Below are 25,050 nucleotides of genomic sequence, written 5' to 3' on the forward strand. Positions count from 1 at the left end.
GTTACAACACCTGCCCTGCCCCAACTGACAATAATGAATTAGGGGCTGATTAATGGATTTTAACTTCCAGCCTGGCTCCTGCTTGTCTCCCTTAGCTGTAATTCAGGACCTTTGTGGCATATGTGTAACTATTCTGAGGTTCAGAGCAGGGTCACATAATAGTTTCAACTGGCAACTGAACTCTGGAGGGGCCCCTCAGGAAGCACTACAGGAAATGGCTACTAATGATGAGCCTGAACTTTTGAACCTGGTAAGTAGTTACTTTCAGTTTTGCTAAAATCGTATTTCTGCAATTTTGCACTTATTCGCGGGGCGCGAACTCACGCGAACTCACGCGAACAGCGCGAGCAGTGCGAGCAAAATCCGCTGCTCGCGGATTTGCGGATTTTGCGGGAGATTCGCAAATCTCGCGGATTGCGGATTTCCCGAAAATCCGCAAAATCCGCGAGCGGAACGGATTTTCCGCCCACGCCTACTGCTACTAAGATGTACTTATATGCAGTATCAGAAGAAAAGGGACCGCAGTGATCTAAATAAACGCAACCCAGTGGTTTATTAGAAATATACAGCTGTGTCTGAGGCGGCCGCGCAGCAGTTGAAGGTTTAATCTGCTGGCAAATGTCACATTGAAGGACATAATCACGCGTCTGTTTGTACAGTCCCCGCCACCAGAACCTCTGTTGTAGCTGAGTTACAGTGGCTGAGACACCTGCATGCCCAGACGCCACACCTTCATGAGCCGCTGTAATCAAAGCAGCCCTGCGATCCGAGTTGGGAATTAAACGTTCGCCAACTTCAGGAATTTTCACATAAGGAACCTTATCGGGACTTAAGTGGTATGTGTATTTAGAAGGGAACCCCGCAGGATATTTACTTCCCTTCTCAGTAGCAGCAACCGCTGCCAAGATGTCATCATCTATCTTACTTTTGGACCTCGTGACTGCTGCAAATAAGTATTTTGATACTGCTGACTTCGCTGCTTCATCAGCAAGCGAATTACCGACAGCGTGGACCCTCACGCGCTGATGGCCAAGAGTATGGATTACAAACACGAGTGGCAACTTCTCTTTGAGTTCCGCCACTTGGACCCAGATCATTTTATGTTTTATAGTGCTACCTTTGGAATCACGAAATTCATTTTGAACCCAAAAGAACAAGTTCTCATTGTAAGACTGGACACAGTAGTAAGAGTCACTTACGATCAAAGTCGTCACACTCGGATCTGCGTACTCCAACGCAAGCATCAGAGCACGAAGCTCTGCCAATTGTGCGGTGCAGTCTCCAAGCGTCTGCGTGTGCACGACACTGGACTTGAACTCATCGTTCACCATGGCACCGACCACAATGGCGCAAGCGGAAACGTAGGCATGTTTAGAGCCATGCGCAACCTGCGCCGAACCATCAGTGTAAATGATGCAATGGAAATCCTCCAACGGCCGCATTGCTAAAGGAGCAGGATGAACAAATTCATACTGTAAGTACTCCTGCGACCGTAAAGTGGTGTCAAAAATAAACGCGACATCCTGGGATGACAAGGATTCAGCCCATTGAATCCACCGAGGGTGCAAAGCTTTAGAATTTGGTACACTGGCCTTCGTAACTGTCTCCAAGGCAGGACACGGGGTAACAACCAACATGCGTTTTCCCTGTGACAGAGCACGTTCCTTGAGAATTGCCATCTGCACAGCCGTCAAAACTTTCTCCACAGTGGAAAAGCACAACTCAGCAGAAGTGTACAAGTGTGTCTTGTAAGCCATAGGCACTGTATCTCCTTCATTAAAAGTTAGGTACGAGAAACCTACCGTCCCCGGGACAATTCTTATCGCCAGGTTGGTCTGGTTATCACGAGTCTGTAAGTATTCAGAAGCGAGCAAATCAGCTTGCAATGACTGCAGAATAGCTGAATGCTCAGGCAGCCAGCATGATTTGGAAAAAGATGGTTGTATCAAAGCATACAAAGGCTTGATACGCTGGGCATATTTCAGAATATAAGTTCTTCCGAAATTCAAAAAGCCCAGTAAAGATTGTCATTTTTTCAGTGTTGTCGGAGACCGCAACTGTGCACATTTCTCCAGGAAGTGAGGAGCCAAGCCTTTTCCCTCATTGGTTAGTTCATAGTCTAGAAACAACACTGTGTACTCTGCAATGTGCGATTTTGCAAAATTAAACTTGTAACCCATGTCAGCAAAGTTACAAATAATACTGTTCACTCGACACAGATGCTCCCAAAGTTTGTCGTCCGTGAGATAGATATCATCCACATAGGAACAAGCATCTGGGTCGACCCTCTCCAACAGAGAGGCAATGCGGGCAGAAAATACTCCAGGACTATTCTTATAGCCCATTGGGAGACGCCGAAACATTTTTTGGACCCCCCCGCATGTGAAAGAAGTCCATTGGGAACTTAGACTGTCCAATGAATGGGCATAAAAACCATTGGAAATGTCAAGCGTGGTTTTGAACCGCTTCCACACAAGACTATTTACAAGGGCAGAGCCGTGAGTATTCTGTACTGCACAGTTACAGCAATGCGAGTTTAAATGCCGGTAATCCAAAACCAAACGGTAAGAGCCGTCTGGCTTGTTTACAGTAAAAAGGGGGTTATTCATCGGTGACACACACGTTTCAATTACACCTTGATATTCCAATTGTTCTAGGATCGCTGCGACTGAAGCTTTGGCTTCACGTCGTATGGGAAATTGAGGTTGAGGCTGCGGCTGAGACCGTAAAGGAATCTCGTGGTTTGGGGACAATTTATCCCAGCCACACTGATTACGGTACACAGCCGGTGCAAGCGCCAGAGCCCACTCTTCTGCAAAGTGCAGCGCCTCCACTCTTGAAACAGTGTTCGCGAAACTGGGGAGGATTACCTCCTTCCCTCTCGGAGCGGCAAGCACAAAAGGTGGGGGCCAGTCAGCCTCCGAAAGCAAAATGTCATACGTAGACAAAAGATTTTCCCAAAATACCCCTTTTATGGTACGCTGTATGTCACCTTCAATTAACAGGACAATTTCAAAAAGTCTATCAGGGGGAGCAACTCTTGTATCAGCTGTCTCAATCACAACATAAGTGTCAGTCGCTGTCACCTTTAGTAGTGGACGGAGGGCCTCTCTCACTATGGTAATCTCCGCCGCGCTGTCCAGCAAGCTCAGAGCCCAAGTCAGATTCCGAAGCCTCGTTCTCACAATCTGGGGCATAGCGATGCGCCGTTAAGGCTGCGACTTTCTTCTTGGCAAACTGCGGTCTCTGAGGCGTAGAGCCCTCCTGCTTGTCTGCACTGTTCCGCGGGCGGGGCTGACCACATCCTTGCTGGCCACCCCGGCCCCTGCCGCCCCCTCCACCACCGGTTGACGGAGCCGACGAGTCCTGAAAGGAACGAGGAGAGCGTTGGTCAGAAGCCTGAAAACGTTCAGGAGACTTAATCATTGCGCGGTCGCGCAAATCATAAACACGTTCCGACTGCGCAGGCAACGGAGACGCAGGACGCGAAACCTGTGTTTGTTGTTGTTGCTGTTGCTTACCCTGATTCTGTTTTCTAGGCCAATTTTGTTTCTTGGACTTGGGCAGAGCGTTCGCCTCCGAAGACTGTCCCTGGGGCTGCTTTTTCTCTTTATCAGAAAAAGTCTTAAGACCCTTGGCATTGCGGCCAACCATTTTATAAGCCGTTACAATTATCCTTGCTAACTGACGGGGTTTGTCCGCGTCGGGAATCACCGCTAATGCGTTAGCCACCTGGAAGTTCACTGCATCCCCCTTGACATTCGCAAGGATCAGATCGTAAACTACATCAAAGGAGCCACACAGGCGCATACCCAACTCAACCGCTGCCTCCGGTCCGTGATCATCTTGAACACGTTTAAGGACCTTAGACAGGTTGGACATAGACGGGGAGCCAAAGCACCTCGAATAGACCGCTGCAAAAGTCTTACCCCATGTCTCACAGTCAACAAGCTCAGGGGCCAAATCCTTCGGCAAACTAAGCGTAAGAATCCGGTGTGTTTCACCAGGATTCGTATTAGGAAACACAGCCTCCAGCTGGTCAAATTTCTCGGCAAGCCAGAAAGGAGTGTCATCCTTATCCCGGGGCTTCTTGCCCATTATGGAATTCACCATGACAGGACTGATTTTCAAACCAGCCTGACCTGCTTGAAGCTGCGCACCCCTAGGGGCCGCGCCTTGAACATTACGACTCGTGTAATGAACAAGTGCCTTAATTACTTCAACCGCGACCTCGTGTAGACGACGCAGGTCACCTACGTTACAAGTGGCGCGATTAGGGTGAGGAGTAAATCCAGCCAAAGCGGGCCAATTTGTGCCCGGAATGGACAAAGGACCTAACCTCGGAGCCGTTAAAGAATGGGGTAGGGTGCCACCAAACCAAACTCCATGCTACCAAACATCGATAGGTACTTCCTGTGCCCTGTACGGAGCATAAACCGCAGGTACAGCAGAGGGAGTGTACGAATGGAACACTCCAGAATTAGCGTCTACCGCCGGGAATGTCACCCACGAATAAAAGAGTTCGTAAGGGTAAGCATGTTCCGCACTCACCACCATAACCACAGCCAAGCCTTCCAAAGGGACATCATAAGCCCGCAAATGGTCCCGCACCGCAATGCGACTATGCAGCGGGATGTCCACGGCTTGTGCCATGACTGCACAGGAATGTGAAAAAACAAAGTTTACTTTGTAGCACAACTGGGTAGTAATTCAAGGAAACCGTTTTTAGATAGATTCAAGCTTGAAAAGACCTATTTCAAAAATAGGTAGGTTTTTCCGACACCGCCGTTTTCCGGAAACGGGAATGAAGGGGTTAAGGTTTGAATGATAAACTACTCGAGTGTCATTATATAAGGCCCTACGTTGGGCGCCATGTAGCAGGGTTTCCGTTCTCCCACAGAACTGTGCACAGAGATCTAGAACCTTGGTGAATTAAGGTGACCCAAAACTCACCTTAGTATCAGAAATCCCCTTACCGAGCTAGCTACAGTGTCTCATTGGTAATAACAAACTCCCAATGACTTAGACAAACCAGAACATGAACTTAGGTTACCTCAGGTATCGTGGAACACATGAACACTCTTTCGCTCTGTAATCATTTCAAACCACAACGGGGAGTAAAAGAACACACGTGCAAGTTTGAAATATTTATTTTTCAATGCAAGGTTCTCAAACGCAGTATCTTATATAATACCAACATACATATTATAAAAATCAGAGTTATCAGCATAGTCACTAATCCATAGTAAGCGAACGGTGATAGCATGTTATAATGCAAAATCTATAGAAATCTGTATCACCTATATTTCGCGCACCCTATTTAGCATACTATATTATATCTAAGAAGGTCTCATTTGGGTTTTAGCAGGGCGGGCCCATACCTCTAAATGTCAGCAGAAGAAGATCACATCGTCAGCTACCAACTCTCTGCATGCGAACCACCATCAAGTGTGTTTTTGCATTCTCGGTAACTCTATCTTAAACCCGCTTAGAGCCCAATGTTGGCAGCAACATTGTTTGTGTTATGTCTAATGTGGTGCGAGGATCAGGCCTCCCAGCAACCTTGTGTTAGGTTATTCTTAGAGGGTGCAGTTCTCAGTGTGCAGACAGTGTACCAAGTGTACCAAGCACAACTGATATCAGAGCAATAACATATTATTCTCAAATAAATCACATCTTTCGTCTAGGTCAAAAGCTACAATAACAATTATGTGTTGTGTGCAAACTGAAGCCGAAGGAAAATATGTTGTTTAAACATTTAATAAACTCATGCTAACTTAACACAATATATAGAAAAGCAGTAACTATATGACAATATAGATATACAAAAAAGAAGGAGAGAACTCTGGGAAGTTCTCAAGTTTAGGTTGAAAGCAGCTCCTGTTAGAGCACTCTCAACACCAGCGACACTCTTGATCTGCTCACCTCAAATGTCTGTTTTTCTATCAAATTCTTTAAGCATAGGATTAGCAAAGTACCATCCACATCGAGATAGAAAAGGACAAAGTCTTTTGCCATTTCTACAGCAAAGTCTTCACGCATAGGACTAGCATAGTGCTGTCCTTGCCGTGCTGTAAAATGACAAAAGCCATTTATCACTCCAGGCACAGTATTACAGCTTTGAATTGGTGAAATATCAACTCAAGCCAACCTGAAATGAGTAAAAGCAACCCCTGACACAGTGTTTCACTCTAATTAGAGCTCTTCAGAGAGGTTAGCTTTGTCCAGACACAGGGAGCACCGAGTATAAGTCAAAACAAAACCTTTTCAGGCATAGAGTGATGCATAAAATATTCAAAAAAGGAGAGAACTCTGGGAAGTGCTCAAGTTTAGGTGGAAAGCAGCTCCTGATAGAGCACTCTCAACACCAGCAACCCTCTAGATCTGCTCACCTCAAATGTCTGTTTTTATATCAAAGTCTTTAAGCATAGGATTAGCAAAGTGCCATCCACGCCGAGATGGAAAAGGACAAAGTCTTTTGCCATTTCTTCAGCAAAGTCTTCAAGCATAGGACTAGCACAGTGTTGTCCTTGCCAAGCTGTAAGGGAGTACCCAGTATCTGAAGAGCTGTAATTTTACACCTCTCTGCAATGCAACTCTGTGGTGCTTATTGGAGGTACCTAGTGGGCTAGTTGACTTTAGGGACCCTTAGGATTGAATGGGAGTTAATCTCTCAACTTAGATCAGCCACAGGGTGTGTTTACACAGTGGTGAATGGAGGGAATGGGGCCTGAGGTGATGTGTGCAAAGTTGGGGAAAATATTTTCCTTCAATCCTGAGGGACCATGGGGGCCAAGTAGCCCACCAGGTGCTTGAAGGAAGCGCCACTGCACTGCGTTGGAGAGAGGTGGTGCAGGTGTATCCCTTTTTACATCTCTCTGCTACGCAGCTCTGTGGCGCTTACTGGATGTACCTAGTGGGCTAGTTGGACTCTAGGGACCCTTAGGATTGAAGGGGAATTATTTCCCCAACTTAAAACACGCTAGAGGGCGTGTTTGCACAGTGGTGAAGGGAGGGGATAGTGTAGGAAAGTGGCTCTATATATACTGGACCGAAGTGAAATCAGCCGAACTACGAATTCCGATTTATTTACCTGTTATCAGGAGAGACTTCAGTGCTGCATCTTTGAGCCCAGTGCTGATCCTGAAAAGGGATTTTAACCGTACTTACCAGTAACTTGAATTGCCTTACATAGGATATCATTGCCTGCTTTTTGCTTTTTGCTGAAAAAGTGTTGATTTAAGAAACTTACAAATATTCCTCTGAAATCAGCCGAACTACGAATTCCCATTTACTCACGTGTTATCAGGAGAGAACTAGCTGCTGCATCTTTTAGCCCAGCACTGACCCTGAAAAGTAATTCTAACCATACTTACCAGTAACTTGAATTTCCTTCCATAGGCTTACATTGACTGATTTCACTTGGAAAATCATCTAAGGGTGGAGTTTTGGAACTTTAAAATATTCCTATAAAATCAGCTGAACTACGAATTCCAATTTACTCACCTGTTATCAGGAGAGACATCAGTGCTGCATCTTTGAGCCCAGTAATGATCCTGTAAAGTAATTCTAACCATACTTACCAGTAACTTGAATGTCCTTCCATATCATTGCCTGCCATATCATTGCCTGCTTTTTGCTGAAAAAGTTTCCAAGTGTTGATTTTTGAAACTTACAAATATTCCTCTAAAATCAGCCGAACTACGAATTCCGATTTACTCACCTGTTATCAGGAGAGACCTCAGTGCTGCCCAGTACTGATCCTGAAAAGTAATTCTATCCATAATTACCAGTAACTTGAATTTCCTTCTATAGGCTAACATTGACTGGTTTCACTTGGAAATTCTTCTAAGTGTGCAGTATTGGAACTTTAAAATTTTCACCTAAAATCATCCGAACAACGAATTCCTATTTACTCACCTGTTATCAGGAGAGAACCAAGTGCTGCATCTTTTAGCCCAGCACTGACCCTGAAAAGTAATTCTAACCGTACTTACCAGTAACTTGTATTTTCTTCCATAGGAATCCATTGTCTGGTTTTCACCAGAAAAGTTTGTAAGTTTCTATTTTCACAAACTACAAATATTCCTTAAAAATCGCCTGTATGACTTAAATGCATTCTTTCAACTGTTTACAGGAGATGCACCAGTGCTGGATCCAGGATCCACCACTGATTAAGAAAAAGTAACAATAACACTACTTACCTGTTAAGTGAATTTCCTCCCATAGGATAACATTGGTGATTTTATGTGAAAATGTTTTGTGTCTACTTTTGAAATACAATATTATTCCTTAAAAATCACTACTGTAACCAAAACACTTTTACTCAACTGTTTACAGGAGATGTCCCAGGACTGAATCTAGGATTCAGTCCTGTGGTTAGAAAAGTAATCCATGAAGTAACTAATTGCATTTAACTAGAAATTCACATTGAGCTCAATGTTGCATTGTGTTTGAAATTGTGTTGCCCATTGCAACAACTGTAACTACTGTACTTAAAAGTCTATTGCCTATTTGCTAAGTATTAAAACTAAAGTAATTTATTCTGAGAAAGTATATTTTGTAATGTAATGTAATGTATAATGTAATTATAATGTAATTAAAAAATAAAATATCTAAAAATAAATAGTTTAAAAATTGTAGTAAATCAGTATCAAAAAATAAATATGACAATTAATACATTTAAAAATTGTCATTGAAAAAACCTTTGATATTCACTGGAAAAAACATCGTTTTCAGATATGTTATAGTTAGGAATTAGCATTTAAAAAGCCTTTGAAATTCAGTGATGTCACTGACAATGTCATGAATGATGTAATATGTGACTTCATCAGCAGTGGATTGCGGGTGCGCGAGCTCTAGTTAGCAGAACTAACAATAATGGAGGAATTTCAATGGTTTTGTACGAGTAAAATGTCCAGCTAACTATAACACCCCTAAAACCTATGTTTTTTTCACTTAAAAAAAAAAAAAAAATATATATATATATATCAAGGCTCGCTGGAGGGGTCCAATGTAAGCAGCACTCGAACACGACTTAGCTTTTCCCCAATAAAGCTTTAATAAGGTATGCAGACAGTCTTCCTCAGTCCATTAAGTAAAGGCACATGACCACTGCCTTGCGCGTTTCGTTTACACTTCATCAGAGGCTTCTGGGTCGAAAGAGGCATTTGCGGGCCACACCCCTAATTTAAATAACCAAATCATCCGCTGACATTCAGCTGCTCCAATGAGACTGTGTGTATGGTTTTATGGGAGGTGTAGTCCATTCTTAATGTCCATCAATGGATGCCTCTTGAATGCATGCCCATAGCAAGCTCTCCTGATTTGGTTATTTAAATTCGGGGTGTGTCCCGCAAATGCCTCTTTCGACCCAGAAGCCTCAGATGAAGTGTAAACGAAACGCGTAAGGCAATGGTCGTGTGCCTTTACTTAATGGACTGAGGAAGACTGTCTGCATACCTTATTAAAGCTTTATTGGGGAAAAGCTAAGTCGTGTTCGAGTGCTGCTTACATTGGACCCCCCCCCAGCGAGCCTTGATATATATATATATATATATATATATATACATCCAAAGGTGCCTCTGATCATAAGGACGCCACTCCGACACTAGACTGGTTCACAAACCTTTTAATTCCAGCAGCTTTACATGAAGGTTGGTTATTTGCACAGTCCCAACGCGTTTCAAAGCAAACATGCTTCTTCCTCGGGGGCAATCAGCAAGTGACGAAATGACTGCAACCGTCACTTTCCATTATGTAGGCTCTCTCCGGTGAGGCATACTGGTAGTTGCAGTCCAATTAAATCCCTCAGGTGGGGTCCGTACACATGCCTTAATTCATTTCATGCTTTTTTCCTTTTTAAAACAGCCCTCCAGTGGGCCCCAGACTCTGACATGTATCTGCCAATTTTAGGATTCTTGTGCGCTGTTTCCCGGTTAATTGTTTATAGCCAGGCAGACCCGATTCCATTAACTCGGGCGGTGCATCCTCCGCGGCTGAGGCCGCCGCGTCACATAAACATCCAAAGGTGCCTCTGATCATAAGGACGCCACTCCGACACTAGACTGGTTCACAAACCTTTTAATTCCAGCAGCTTTACATGAAGGTTGGTTATTTGCACAGTCCCAACGCGTTTCAAAGCAAACATGCCTCTTCCTCGGGGGCAATCAGCAAGTGACGAAATGACTGCAACCGTCACTTTCCATTATGTAGGCTCTATCCGGTGAGGCATACTGGTAGTTGCAGTCCAATTAAATCCCTCAGGTGGGGTCCGTACACATGCCTTAATTCATTTCATGCTTTTTTCCTTTTTAAAACAGCCCTCCAGTGGGCCCCAGACTCTGACATGTATCTGCCAATTTTAGGATTCTTGTGTCGGAGTGGCGTCCTTATGATCAGAGGCACCTTTGGATGTTTATGTGACGCGGCGGCCTCAGCCGCGGAGGATGCACCGCCCGAGTTAATGGAATCGGGTCTGCCTGGCTATAAACAATTAACCGGGAAACAGCGCACAAGAATCCTAAAATTGGCAGATACATGTCAGAGTCTGGGGCCCACTGGAGGGCTGTTTTAAAAAGGAAAAAAGCATGAAATGAATTAAGGCATGTGTACGGACCCCACCTGAGGGATTTAATTGGACTGCAACTACCAGTATGCCTCACCGGAGAGAGCCTACATAATGGAAAGTGACGGTTGCAGTCATTTCGTCACTTGCTGATTGCCCCCGAGGAAGAAGCATGTTTGCTTTGAAACGCGTTGGGACTGTGCAAATAACCAACCTTCATGTAAAGCTGCTGGAATTAAAAGGTTTGTGAACCAGTCTAGTGTCGGAGTGGCGTCCTTATGATCAGAGGCACCTTTGGATGTTTATGTGACGCGGCGGCCTCAGCCGCGGAGGATGCACCGCCCGAGTTAATGGAATCGGGTCTGCCTGGCTATAAACAATTAACCGGGAAACAGCGCACAAGAATCCTAAAATTGGCAGATACATGTCAGAGTCTGGGGCCCACTGGAGGGCTGTTTTAAAAAGGAAAAAAGCATGAAATGAATTAAGGCATGTGTACGGACCCCACCTGAGGGATTTAATTGGACTGCAACTACCAGTATGCCTCACCGGAGAGAGCCTACATAATGGAAAGTGACGGTTGCAGTCATTTCGTCACTTGCTGATTGCCCCTGAGGAAGAAGCATGTTTGCTTTGAAACGCGTTGGGACTGTGCAAATAACCAACCTTCATGTAAAGCTGCTGGAATTAAAAGGTTTGTGAACCAGTCTAGTGTCGGAGTGGCGTCCTTATGATCAGAGGCACCTTTGGATGTGTATATATATATATATATATATATATATATATATATATATATATATATATATATATATATATATATATATATATATATATATAGAACAATCCTCAGCAACCTCTCGCCCGGAGCCCAATGCAGGAAACCGCTGCGCAGGAAAGAAGACGGAGACCTCAGGTGCAGTGAGCAATTTTCATCTTTATTGTACCCTCGAGGAAGCGGCACACAGCATACATATATATATATATACCTCCCATTTGATCCAGGTCTTAGGCTTCCGGGTGCTCTGTGGTGTATTTCCGAAAAGAATCACGAGAGTGCACGAGGAATCAACTCCCCGAAACGGGAGACTGAAATTAATATATATATCTCAAGGCTCGCTGGGGTGGGGGGGGGGGGTCCAATGTAAGCAGCACATACATATATATATTACCTACTGGCGATAGCCAGTAGGTATATATAGTTAGGATTTTTTTCCTATGGGACTTTTGAAAATTCTATGTCTAATAACTTTGGCGTTTGTGGACAGAATCGGCTGAAATTTTCAGGAAAATGGCACATTTCGTTTCTGAGCAGCCCTTGAAAATTTGGGGGGGTTTCGTCAAGGGGGGGCCGAGAAAAAAGGGGGGTCCCAAAACGCGTTTTTCCCATGTTAATTTCCAAAGGGCGTTTGGCCTCACTTTTAGCTCAAACGGCTGAATGGATTTGCACGAAACTTGGCAAAATTGTAGGGACTGTTAGCCCGATGTGCCTTTGCTGGGTCTCAATATATGTGCTCCAGTGGATTTTGAGAAATTAACGTTTTAAAAAATTTATATATCTGTGACAGCGTCCTGGATAGCGCACCAGTTCGCGTACTTTTCGCGTAACGGAGCTTTGCGAAGCGAAGCTGATTGGCTCTCCGGTGTCTGTCAACATTCTAAACAATCAGTAGCGTCCGCCATTTTGTCTCTCGGTAGGATCGAGAAACAAGAGGAGGCCAAAACGAAGGGGGAAATAAAGGAAAGGGGGCAAGGTAGACCCCTTCTGACCCCCTAGGATTGATGAGGGGGATATTAAAGTGCCCCGCGGGGCAAAAAAAAATTTTTTTAAAAATTGTGATTTTTCCCCGTAGAGGCGCGTCCCGGTACGCGAACCGGGCAGCTAACTGGGCAGCTAACCGGCAGCGTAACGGGAGTCTGAGGAGAAGCTGATTGGCTGTCAACTTTGTAAACAGTCCGGAGCGGCCGCCATCTTGTCTCTCGGTAGGATCGAGAGACAAGAGGTGGTGAAAAACGAAGGGGGAAATGAAGGAAAGGGGGCAAGGTAGACCCCTCCTGACCCCCTAGGATTGATGAGGGGGATATTAAAGTGCCCCGCAGGGCAAAAGGAAAAAAGAAAAAAAAATTGAGATTTTTCGAGGTAGAGGTGCTTCCCGGTACGCCAACCGGGCAGCTAAACGGTAGCGTAACGGGAGTCCGACATCTTGTGTTTTGGAGCGTCCGGTTTGCGTACCGGGTAGCGTTCCGGTAAGCAGAACAAGGGGAAAACCAAAAGAAACAGTAAAAAAGTAAAATAAAATTTAAAGGAATAGATTTCCACCAAGCTTGGCAAAATTGTAGGGACTGTTTGTTTGATGTGCCTTTGCAAGGCCTCAAGATATGTGCACGTGTGGATTTTGTCTAATTAAGGTTAAAAACAATATATATATATCTGTAAGCGTGCTCTGGCGCGCTTACGTTACGGGTTTTGTTTGCGCTGCAGAGACGATATGTCACGTTTATGTGACTCGTCATGAGGCGTCTCACGTGGCTACGTGATACGTCACGTAATAAAGAATATATTTTACAGCTATAGATATTAGCTTTTAAAAAACCAATGAAATTCACTGAAAAATCCATATGTTGTAGACCATATATAGTTAGGAATTTGCATTTACAAAACCTTGAAAATTCACTGAAAAAACCATTGGTTATAGACCATATATAGTTAGTGATTAGCATTTACAAAACCTTATTTTACTCGCATAAAACCATTGAAATTCGCATATATAGTTAGTTGCGCTAACTATATATCGCGCGCCCGCAATCCACTGCTGATGATGTCACATATTACATCATTCATGACATGGTCAGTGACATCACTGATGACATCTCAAATGACATCACTGATGACATCACCCAGTGACTTTATGTTTCTGTAAAGTTAAAATATGTCTTACATATTGAAGAATGAGTGGATGTATAAGTGTCTGGATGAAGGATTTAGTAGGTGCATGACTGACTGTATGAGTGAGTGATTTAATGTGTCTCACTGAGTGCATGGGCTAGTGACTAAACTGTCTTAATTTGTGTATCATTATGTCTGTTGTTCTGTAAACTGCTGCATGTGTTGATCAGTAGCTATATGAGTAACTATATGGGTTATTGATTGGTTTCCCAAGTATTTGTATGGGAGACTGAGTGTGTGTGTGGGTGGCTGGGAGGTGTGTGACTCTGTGCATAGATGTGTGAGTAGTTTATTCACTATATGTATGGGTTCAAAAGTGCATGTGGAAACAGCTGTATGGGCGGTTGACCGTGCATGAGTGTATTGGTGAGTGAATGGATATCTCAGTGCTACATGTCAAAGTAAGTACATATGTAAAACACAGTACATGTGAGAGTTGACATATATAAATAACTGCATAAGAGCCAGTGAATGTGTGAGTGGCTGTATGGATCATTGTGAACATGTATCAGGGATTGTATAAGAGAGTAAATATGTGTTAGTATATGTTTGAATAAGTAAGGTGTGTATAACTGTATAGTTGAGAAAATGGAGGTGTGATTGATTCTTTGCATGACTGACTAGGTGTGTGAGTAACTCCATGGATAAGTGACAGTCTGTGAGTGTCTGTTTACACTGAGTGTATCTAAGGTTATATCAGAGTCTGAAGAGGTTCATCGTATAATCACATGAATGATGTCATCAGTGATGTTGTCTGTGATTTCAAATGAGATGTCATCAGTGATGTCATCAGTGATGTCATTTGAGATGTCATCAGTGATGTCATCAGTGATGTCACTGACCATGTCATGAATGATGTAATATGTGACATCATCAGCAGTGGATTGCGGGTGCGCGATATATAGTTAGCGCAACTAACTATATATGCGAATTTCAATGGTTTTATGCGAGTAAAATAAGGTTTTGTAAATGCTAATCCCTAACTATATATGGTCTATAACCAATGTTTTTTTCAGTGAATTTTCAAGGTTTTGTAAATGCAAATTCCTAACTATATATGGTCTATAACCTATGGTTTTTTCAGTGAATATATATATATATATATTCTGTCACTCAGCAGCCTCTCCCGCAGCCGAAAAACGAAGAGCGCACACGGATAATTTCCTTGCTGGTATATTTATTATGCAGACTTCTCCCCCCCTCCTCCTTACAAACGAGTTTCACATTTTGGCTTCCTCAATGAAAGAAATATATATATATTTATATAGCTAGATATACAGATATCTATATCTAGCTCACCAAGGAACCCAACAACACCAAACACAACTTCCACGAATGGATGAAAGCCGTCACCACCTGGATGAAGAAAAGCTGCATTAAACTCAACTCAGAGAAAACAGAAGTCCTCATCCTTGGCTCCACCCCCTCCAAATTGGACAATTCATGGTGACCCCATGCCCTCGGAATTTCCCCCCTCAGACCACACGCAAAACCTCAGAATCATACTAGACTCATTGCTCACAATGCCCTGCCAAATCAACGCTGTATCATTGACCTGATTCAACACGCTCCTCATGCTTTGAAAGATATTCAGATGGATCCCAAAAGAATCCAGAAAAACTGTCACATACTCTCTCATCAGTAGCAGACTGGACTACAGATATGCTCTCTATGCCAAAATCAACAAGAAACTCCTTCGTAGACTCTAGACCGTCCAGAATTCCGCAGCCAGACTTCCTCGGCATCCCCCGCAGTAGCCATAATACCCAACACCTCCGCAATCTCCACTTGCTCCCAGTCAAAAGAAGAATAACCTTCAAAATCCTCACCCACGCATACAAGGCCCTTCACAACACCAGACCAACATACCTGAACAAACGCCTCTCCACCCACGCACCCAAAAGACACCTCCGATCAGCCGACCTCTCTCTGGCCACTGTTCCACACATCTATAAGGCCAGAATGGCAGGAAAATCCTTCTCCTACCTCACTGCTAAGGGCTGGATCAACCTCCACCTCTGGCAATCCCCCACACTGCACCAGTTCAGGAAAGACCTCAAGACCTGGCTCTTCGGATGACCCCAACACTCAACGGAGGCGCCACTGCGCCTTGTTGCGACCCTCGCGGGTGAGTAGCTGCACTTCACCAACCCTGATTGATATATATATATATATATATATATATATCGTACATTCCGCCGTCCCACCTGGCTTAGAAGTAGCAACCAGCCAGGCAAAGCACCACTCGGACACGGACCAGTAAGGTTTCTTTTTCTTATTTATTTAGTGCAGAAAAATAGTCCATGACGTTTCGGCTCCCACGAGCCTTGTTCACATGACAATGTTTGTTTGTCGGTGTCCACCTTTTAAAGTGCCAGTGATGGGTACATTGATTGCACATGTGAGAGTCTGAAGTATGGACATAGAAAACATACTCAGTTAAAGTTTTGAATAAACCTATTCAGCTCGGGTATCTTAATGAACGGCAGGATTTAAATATCAGTGAAATACCAATACAATACGGGATTTTGGTTAATGTTTAAACGTATACATACAAAGAATTAATATTTAGGGAGTCCTTTTTGATTACATTGATATTTTGCATAAATATAAATATTTGTATAAATATGGATATTAATTCACAGTGCATCATTTCAACATAAAATCTTAGTAAAATACTAGTTTTGTTGAATCGAAAATATTTGACCTCTGCATGATAATGTATATACATATGTAAAACCATATGATTGATGACATTGTACCATTTCGTCCTTAAAGTTCTTTGTAAAATACAAAATTCAAAATTTACACTATGGGGTGTCACATATCATAAATCAAGTTAAATCAAAACTGTCAATAATAAAGTGCAAGTGCTGTTTTTTGGTATTATACCAGATTGTGCAAATACGCTCATCCTATGTGCAAATTTCGCAATCATATATGTGCAAAAATAGCAGTTAAATGTGCAAAGACCGCAAAATGTGCAACATTTTAAATTATTATTAATATCAAGTTATAGTGATCTTGTAACTATGACAGTTCTAATTACAACACATATCTGTATGTTAAACAACAAATACCCTATTCAGTAAATAGTGTAAGAGGGATGTTAGGGTACACCCTGCCACCCTATAACCCCTAGTTCATAATCTTGCCCTTTAACCTGATTACATACTGTTTTCCATAGTCCTATTCAGTAATAGAAAGTGAGAAATATATATATATACTTTGTATAATGAATAATATTGCTAGATTGACTGGAATTTAGGATCCACCACAATCTGAATATTTTCTGTACGTGCTCCCCAATAATCAATGATTTCATATAGTTAACAACATCCTCAGATTTAAGAAAACTGAAATTGATAAAGTCAATCTTCTCTCCACCTGATGTTCCCACAGTCTTTTCCATCAAGGGAATTTATGTTTAGGAGCACCACTGTGGAAAGTTCCTGCTGATCATAAAGGCAACATTTTAAGTTAATTTAAGGCAAACATGTGTATAAGTCCTCTGTGATGTTGAGGCCCATTGGTGACTTGGTATTAAGGAGTAAAATGTATTTGGTCTCCAATTTCCTCGACTTGGCATCTCTGTCTCCCCCTCTCTTGCTGTTCATAATTGAATCAATCACCCAGTATCTAAGCTGAGTGTTGTCACTGTGATGGCATTCTTTAAAATGGCGGGCCACTGGGTAGGTGTTGTCACTGTTAGCAATGGCCCGCAAATGTTGAAGAATGTGTATGTGGACAGCATTCTTCGTGCTGCCCACATATTTCAGTGCGCAGGGACATTCCAATATATATACCGCATACTCTGTTTTACATGTTAAAACCTGAGTAATGGGATGCTGAATATTGGTGAACCCGTCCCTATAGTTTTTTGTATTCTGTCCATGGCTGCAAGCCTTGCAGGTTTTGCATCTATAAAAACCTTTGTTCTCTTGCCACCAGGTTGATTTAGTATAGGGTTCGGAGTTAGTAACCATGACCCCAGCACTCAACGGAGCCGCCACTGCGCCTTGTTGCGACCCTCGCGGGTGAGTAGCTGCACTTCACCAACCCTGATTGATTGATATATATATATATATATATTTATATATATATATATATATTTGCTGAAAAACACAGTTAAGCTGACATTTTACTCATACAAAACCATAGAAATTCAGCCGTTATAGTTAGCTGAGCTAACTATAAGCCGTGCCACCATAATGCACTGCTGATATCATCACTCATGACATCTCAAATGACATCACTGATGACATCATTCAGTGAGTGTGAGTGGTTCTAAAATGTTTAAGAATGTTATATATATGTACGCCAAGGTATACTGAAGAATGAATGGGTGTATGCGTGTCTGTATGGATGATTCAGTGAGTGTGTGACTGACTCTAAGTGAGTAATTATATGTATCTCTGGGAATGTATGGGTGACTGACTTCTCTGTGTGAATATCTATATCAGTAGGTCAGTTGGTGTAAGTGGCTCCATGGGTTGGTGAGTAGCTAGATGAGTGTCTATATGTGTTATTGATTGGTTGTCTGAGTACCTGGTAAGGGTGCCTGAGTGGCTGTGTGGGTGGGTGGGGGTGGGTGCCTCTCTGCATGGATGTGTGAGTGGGTGATTCACTAGCTGTATGGGTTCATGACTGCATCTGCGAGAGGCTGTATGGGTGAGTGAGTGTACGTATGACTCTGTCATTGAGTAAATTGAGTCTCAGTGGTATATGGGTGAGTAACTGCATATGTGTAAGACAGTATATGTGAGTGTTGGAGTATATAAGTGACTGTATGTGAGAGTGAGTGATTGTGAGAGCACTTGTATGGATGAGTGTGTGCTTGTGTAAGTGATTGTACAAGAGAGTAAGTATGTGTTAGTATCTGTATGAATACGTTAGGTGGTGTGTTTATAACTATAGGTAAGTAAATGGCAGTGCAATTGACTCTTTGTGGCTAGGTGTGTGAGTAACTCTATGGGTGAGTGGCAGTTTGTGAGTGTCTGTATAGGTGTATGAGTGCTTATATCAGTAGCTGTATGGATGAGTCACTGCATGTATGAGTGACTGTATGGGTGAGTGAGTGGATGTGTGTTTGTAGACCTATGAATCAGTGAGTGGGTATGTACTAACTGGTATTGGTTTGTCTATGGTTCGAGAATGGTAGTCTGTATTTTTGAGTGGGTGTATGAAAGGTTATATTAGGGTGTGAGGAGGTGCATCAGAGATTAAGTGGAGGATGTCATCAGTTTTACCCCTGACGAGGCGTCAGATTACTTTTTTGTCAAGTAGAATGCTACTCTGTAAGCCAAAAGGATTAGTGGGGAATCTCTATTGGATTGTAATTGCATTTGTATTGCGCTTACTAACCCGGACGAGGCGTCGAACCACTCTTTTGACAAGTAGCATGCTACTCCGGAGCCCATAAAGGATCAGTGTTGAATTAGTATAGTGAAATATGATAGTAATTTGAGTGGTGGATATTAGTCAGTTATTTGGATTGAGAAGGATAGCGGAGGCATAGAAGATGGAAAAAGGTTTGCATGTATATAGGGACCCTTTAGATAGTACCCCTGGGGGACCCTTTAGAGAGTACCCCTGGGGGGACCCTTTAGATTGTACCACTGGGGAACCCTTCAGATTGTACCCCTGGGGGACCCTTTAGATTGTACCCCTGGGGGACCCTTCAGAGAGTACCCCTTGGGGACCTAAGATTTGGTACCCCTGGGGGACCCTTTAGATTGTACCCCTGGGGGACCCTTTAGAGAGTACCCCTTGGGGACCCTTTAGATTGTGCCCCTGGGGAACCTAGGGTTCGGTCCCCCTGAGGGACCCTTTGAATAGTATCCCTGGGGGACCCTTTAGAAAGTGCCCCTGGGGGACCTAGGGTTCGGTACCCCTGAGGCACCCTTTAGATAGTACCTCTGGGGGACTGAGGATTCGATACCCCTGGGGGACCCTTTAGATAGTCCCCATGGGGGACCCTTTAGATAGTACCCCTGGGGACCTAGGATTCGGTACCCCTGGGGGACCCTTTAGATAGTATCCCTGAGGGATCCTTTAGAGAGTACCCCTGGGGGACCCTTTAGAGAGTACCCCTGGGGGACCCTTTAGATTGTACCCCTGGGGGATCTAGGGTTGGGTACCCCTTGGGGACCCATTAGATTGTACCCCTGGGGAACCTTGGGTTTGATACCCCCGGGGAACCCTTTAGATAGTACCCCCGGGAACCCTTTAGATAGTACCCCTGGGGGACCTAGGGTTTGGTACCCCTGGGAGGGGTCTCTTTAGAAAGTAACCCCAGGGGACCCTTTAGATAGTACCCCTGGGGGACCTAGAGTTAGGAACCCCTGGATGACCCTTTAGGGAGTGCCCCTGGGGAGGTCTCTTTAGATAGTACCCCCAAGGGACCCTTTAGATAGTGCCCCTGGGGGACCTAGGGTTAGGTACCCCTGGAGGACCCTTTAGATTATACCCTGGGGGACCTATGATTCGGTATCCCTGGGGACCTTTTAGATAGTACCCCTGGGGGACCTAGGGTTTGGTACCCCTGGGGGACCCTTTAGATGGTACCCCTGGGGTTCAGTATCCCTGGGGAACCTTTAGATAGGACCCCTGGGGGACCGAGGGTTTAGTACCCCTGGGGGACAGAGGGTTCAGTACCCCTAACCCCGACATCCAATAGAATCACTAACCCAGAGACCAATCAGAACCCTAGACTTATCATTCATTCAGAACACCAACCCTAAGCCCAACAGAAACACTAGATACAGCCACCAATCAATGCACAAATGTAACATCTAATAGCAGCTTATATAAGGTGCATGTGACCTCAAGAACAGGCTACTGGGCATGGAGCTGGGAGCTGCTCCTCAATTCAGAATCTCCTTGGAGACAGAAAGGCTCAAATCACACTCTGGAATTCTGCAGGGACGGGCCTAAACTAGGCCACTAACAAAACTGTTTTTCAACACATAAACAACTCATTCGCCTAAGCCAAAAAACAAGTGCTACAATCACTTTTCAGAGTGAAGGAGTTAGGTCCTGGGAAAATGGGGAAGGATGGACCTTGATTAAAGTATTTATGAAGAAAAACTACCCCCCCCCCACTTATTTTTCAGAACAGCTCTTAATTATGAGCAACACATCCACTAGAATTAGATATGTTCGGTATATTTATTTGTACCTTGAATCCAGCAATTATTTATAAAATTCTGTACATTTCATGTCAGACAAAGAACACCACAAATATAACATAAGTTTTAAACATAAATAAAGGAAAAAATCACTAAATACATGTACTGTACACAACAAAGCGTGACATCAGTGTTAGGGAAAATCACAAAAATCAATAATGAGAAATTCTTTTCACAGTAATAAACAAAGTCACAAACGAAAGGAGATATCACGACACATAAATTGTGCCAGCCGTTACACAACACTCGTTTTTTGGTCGTGTTAATTATTTATTGTGGTTGCTTGTTATTTCTATCCCCTTTCTTGCCGACGCGTTTCGAACTCCGTACATCAGTTACGAGTTCTCTTCAGGGCCTTGTTATTACTATATGCCTGTGTGTAAAAGGAAACGCTATTTAAAAGTCGAATTTTGGGTCTCATCTCCTAAGATCACTTAGGGTCTACTGCAATTTTTCCAAAAAAAGAACAACAAATTTACCTGGGCAGTGGCCGGGTTTATCCTATGTCTTGTTCTGGGTAATTGAAATTTCAGTCTACAAGACGTTAAAAAATCAGTTTAGAGTCAAATATCAGTATTGACCCTGCAATCACATAAGCAGACATTGCAAGACATACCTTTATAGTAGTTTGCACGGTTCGGGGGGGGGCGTCTCCCTATGGCACGGGGAAGCTTCAGTAACCTGGGGGGGCGAGGAGGAAATCAGTACCGACAGAGTGAATCCTTTCAGAAGCCGAGACATTATGTTAAAGGGCTCCCCTTACCTCGTAAGGTGCCCCGCGGGCTTCGGGAGTATTTCACTTTGCGCCTCAATCGGTCAGTCGGTTTCTCGTGGCTGATCAACCATGCTGCGTAATCACTCGCTACTACTCTCCGGTCTCACACGCTGTTGGACAAAGGAGAGATTGATTTACATTTTACTCACTCAAAAGAACAGCCCGTCTCAGTTTGGCATTCAGTTTCTACGCTCACCTCTCGCACAGCGATTCACTTCCCAAATGACTCAATGTCGAGGGCGGCGGTGAGGTTGCCTAGAGACTAAATGCGGTCACATGACCGTAGGTGTTCTGGGGGTTGTAGTTCTGGTTACTAGCGTACCACTTGTTGTTTATCTTCCTCTTACACCCTTCAATCAAGGTGGGACTAAGAGGTCCCATGGAGTCCCATTCAACCTTAGCATTATAATCTGGACACCTCGGACAGAGTATTCAATCCATTTTGTGCGCTATTAAATTTTAAGATCAGATAAGCCTCTTTTCTTAGCAGGGTCTCTTCTATGTCAATTGGGCCTTTGTTACCTGATGGCGCTACTGTACAAAGTACGGTCCATTTGAAATCCGTTTCACTGTGGTCTAGGTCGAGAAAGTGTTGGACCATAGGAGCACTTATTACCTTCTTTTTGATGCGTGACCTGTGTTGGGTGATGCGACTGTTGACCTGTTGTGTCGTTTTCCCTATATAGAGTTTCTGGCACGCGCAGGTGATTGCATATATCACATTGCGTGTCTTACAGTTAGAGAATCCATTATTTTGATATTTGACACCCCTATGTTCAAATTCAGACCCTTCGATTGTGGACTCACATGGTATTGGTGTCTGTCTTTTTTCGAAAAAGGCTGGATCTCAAGTGGCCGTCCACACATGTTATTTCTAAATCTAGAAATGTCATTCTTTGGTTGCTGGACTCCAGTGAGAACTTAATGTCACGGTGTCTTTCATTAATCCACTGGTGGAAGGACATCAACTCGGCGTGGCTCCCCTGCCACAGGAGCCACACGTCGTCGATGTATCTCCACCATTGTTTGATATGTTTGTTGTAAGGGTTACCAGAGTAGATAAATCTATTCTCATACTCCGCCATATCCCTCTTATCAAGATACAATTCCAACACTTCAAGAGCCTCATCTTGAGGAATTTGGGTGTCTTGCTTGGAATCACTCTCTAAGTATATTGACTTCTTCTTGAAGCCTTTTATCAGTGGTGTCAAATCATACTTGAAAGACACCACTGATTTTTTGGTAAAAATTGAGGAAACACAATTCGATCCATTAACAGAACTAATGGTGACAATGGACGTGACGTCCTTGTACACCCAAATTCCTCAAGATGAGGCTCTTGAAGTGTTGGAATTGTATCTTGATAAGAGGGATAGGCCCCACCAGGTCCCAACCTCGTTTATCTTGAAACTAGCCGAAATCACTCTCAAAAAGAACTACTTTAGGTTCAATGATCAATTCTACATGCAGGTTAAAGGCACGGCCATGGGCTGTCCCTATGCGCCGGAGATGGCCATACTCTATATGGCGGAGTATTTTGAAAAAAGACAGACACCAATACCATTCTTCACCACCGAAGTGCTCATCCAAGAAGCCTGAGGGACAATTTGCCCTACGGGCAACTTCTTCGGATTCGAAGAAATTGCTCAGAAATAGCTGAATATGAGAAACATGCAACCAGGTTTTGTGAAGAAATGAAGAACAGAGGGTACCCTAAGAAACTACTTAGCAACTCAAAGAAAAGGGCGCACCATACCCCTAGGGAGTGCTTACTCGAGCGAACAGTAAAACCACAGATGGACAAACTGGTATGTGTGTCAACCTTCGGGCCAGACACACATAGAGTAAGACAAATGGTACTGAAGAATTGGCATCTACTAGAGGGACTTGAGTGTCCGTTTCCGCGACCAATATTCGCCTATAAGAAAACCAAGAGTATTGGCCAAAGTGTCATTAGGGCCGATGTACTGACCCCCAAGCCCAAAAGTGATCTTATGTCGATATGGGGCCTCAAGCCAATAGTAGGCCACCATAGATGTGGAAATTGCATATCATGTGAGTCCACAATCGAAGGGTCTGAATTTGAACATAGGGGTGTCAAATATCAAATTAATGGATTCTCTAACTGTAAGACACGCAATGTGATATATGCAATCACCTGCGCGTGCCAGAAACTCTATATAGGGAAAACGACACAACAGGTCAACAGTCGCATCACCCAACACAGGTCACGCATCAAAAAGAAGGTGATAAGTGCTCCTATGGTCCAACACTTTCTCAACCTAGACCACAGTGAAACGGATTTCAAATGGACCGTACTTTGTACAGTAGCGCCATCAGGTAACAAAGGCCCAATTGACATAGAAGAGACCCTGCTAAGAAAAGAGGCTTATCTGATCTTAAAATTTAATAGCGCACAAAATGGATTGAATACTCTGTCCGAGGTGTCCAGATTATAATGCTAAGGTTGAATGGGACTCCATGGGACCTCTTAGTCCCACCTTGATTGAAGGGTGTAAGAGGAAGATAAACAACAAGTGGTACGCTAGTAACCAGAACTACAACCCCCAGAACACCTACGGTCATGTGACCGCATTTAGTCTCTAGGCAACCTCACCGCCGCCCTCGACATTGAGTCATTTGGGAAGTGAATCGCTGTGCGAGAGGTGAGCGTAGAAACTGAATGCCAAACTGAGACGGGCTGTTCTTTTGAGTGAGTAAAATGTAAACCAATCTCTCCTTTGTCCAACAGCGTGTGAGACCGGAGAGTAGTAGCGAGTGATTACGCGGCATGGTTGATCAGCCACGAGAAACCGACTGACCGATTGAGGCGCAAAGTGAAATACTCCCGAAGCCCGCGGGGCACCTTACGAGGTAAGGGGAGCCCTTTAACATAATGTCTTGGCTTCTGAAAGGATTCACTCTGTCGGTACTGATTTCCTCCTCGCCCCCCCCAGGTTACTGAAGCTTCCCCGTGCCATAGGGAGACGCCCCCCCCGAACCGTGCAAACTACTATAAAGGTATGTCTTGCAATGTCTGCTTATGTGATTGCAGGGTCAATACTGATATTTGACTCTAAACTGATTTTTTAACGTCTTGTAGACTGAAATTTCAATTACCCAGAACAAGACATAGGATAAACCCGGCCACTGCCCAGGTAAATTTGTTGTTCTTTTTTTGAAAAAATTGCAGTAGACCCTAAGTGATCTTAGGAGATGAGACCCAAAATTCGACTTTTAAATAGCGTTTCCTTTTACACACAGGCATATAGTAATAACAAGGCCCTGAAGAGAACTCGTAACTGATGTACGGAGTTCGAAACGCGTCGGCAAGAAAGGGGATAGAAAGAACAAGCAACCACAATAAATAATTAACACGACCAAAAAACGAGTGTTGTGTAACGGCTGGCACAATTTATGTGTCGTGATATCTCCTTTCGTTTGTGACTTTGTTTATTACTGTGAAAAGAATTTCTCATTATTGATTTTTGTGATTTTCCCTAACACTGGTGTCATGCTTTGTTGTGTACAGTACATGTATTTAGTGATTTTTTCCTTTATTTATGTTTAAAAC

General features: G+C 43.7%; 1 protein-coding gene across 1 annotated transcript in view; it reads right to left on the reverse strand.

Annotated features, from left to right (window-relative positions):
• LOC147697116 (uncharacterized) overlaps positions 1-25,050 on the reverse strand; it is a 53,297-nt gene that overhangs the window by 16,060 nt on the left and 12,187 nt on the right. The window contains exon 2 of the mRNA XM_086936109.1: positions 795-1,900. Within this exon, the coding sequence (XP_086792235.1) occupies positions 795-1,900 (1,106 nt within the window). The remainder of the gene's footprint in view (positions 1-794; positions 1,901-25,050) is intronic.

Source organism: Lissotriton vulgaris, chromosome 8 (genome assembly GCF_964263255.1).
Source record: "Lissotriton vulgaris chromosome 8, aLisVul1.2, whole genome shotgun sequence".
NCBI lineage: Eukaryota > Metazoa > Chordata > Amphibia > Caudata > Salamandridae > Lissotriton > Lissotriton vulgaris.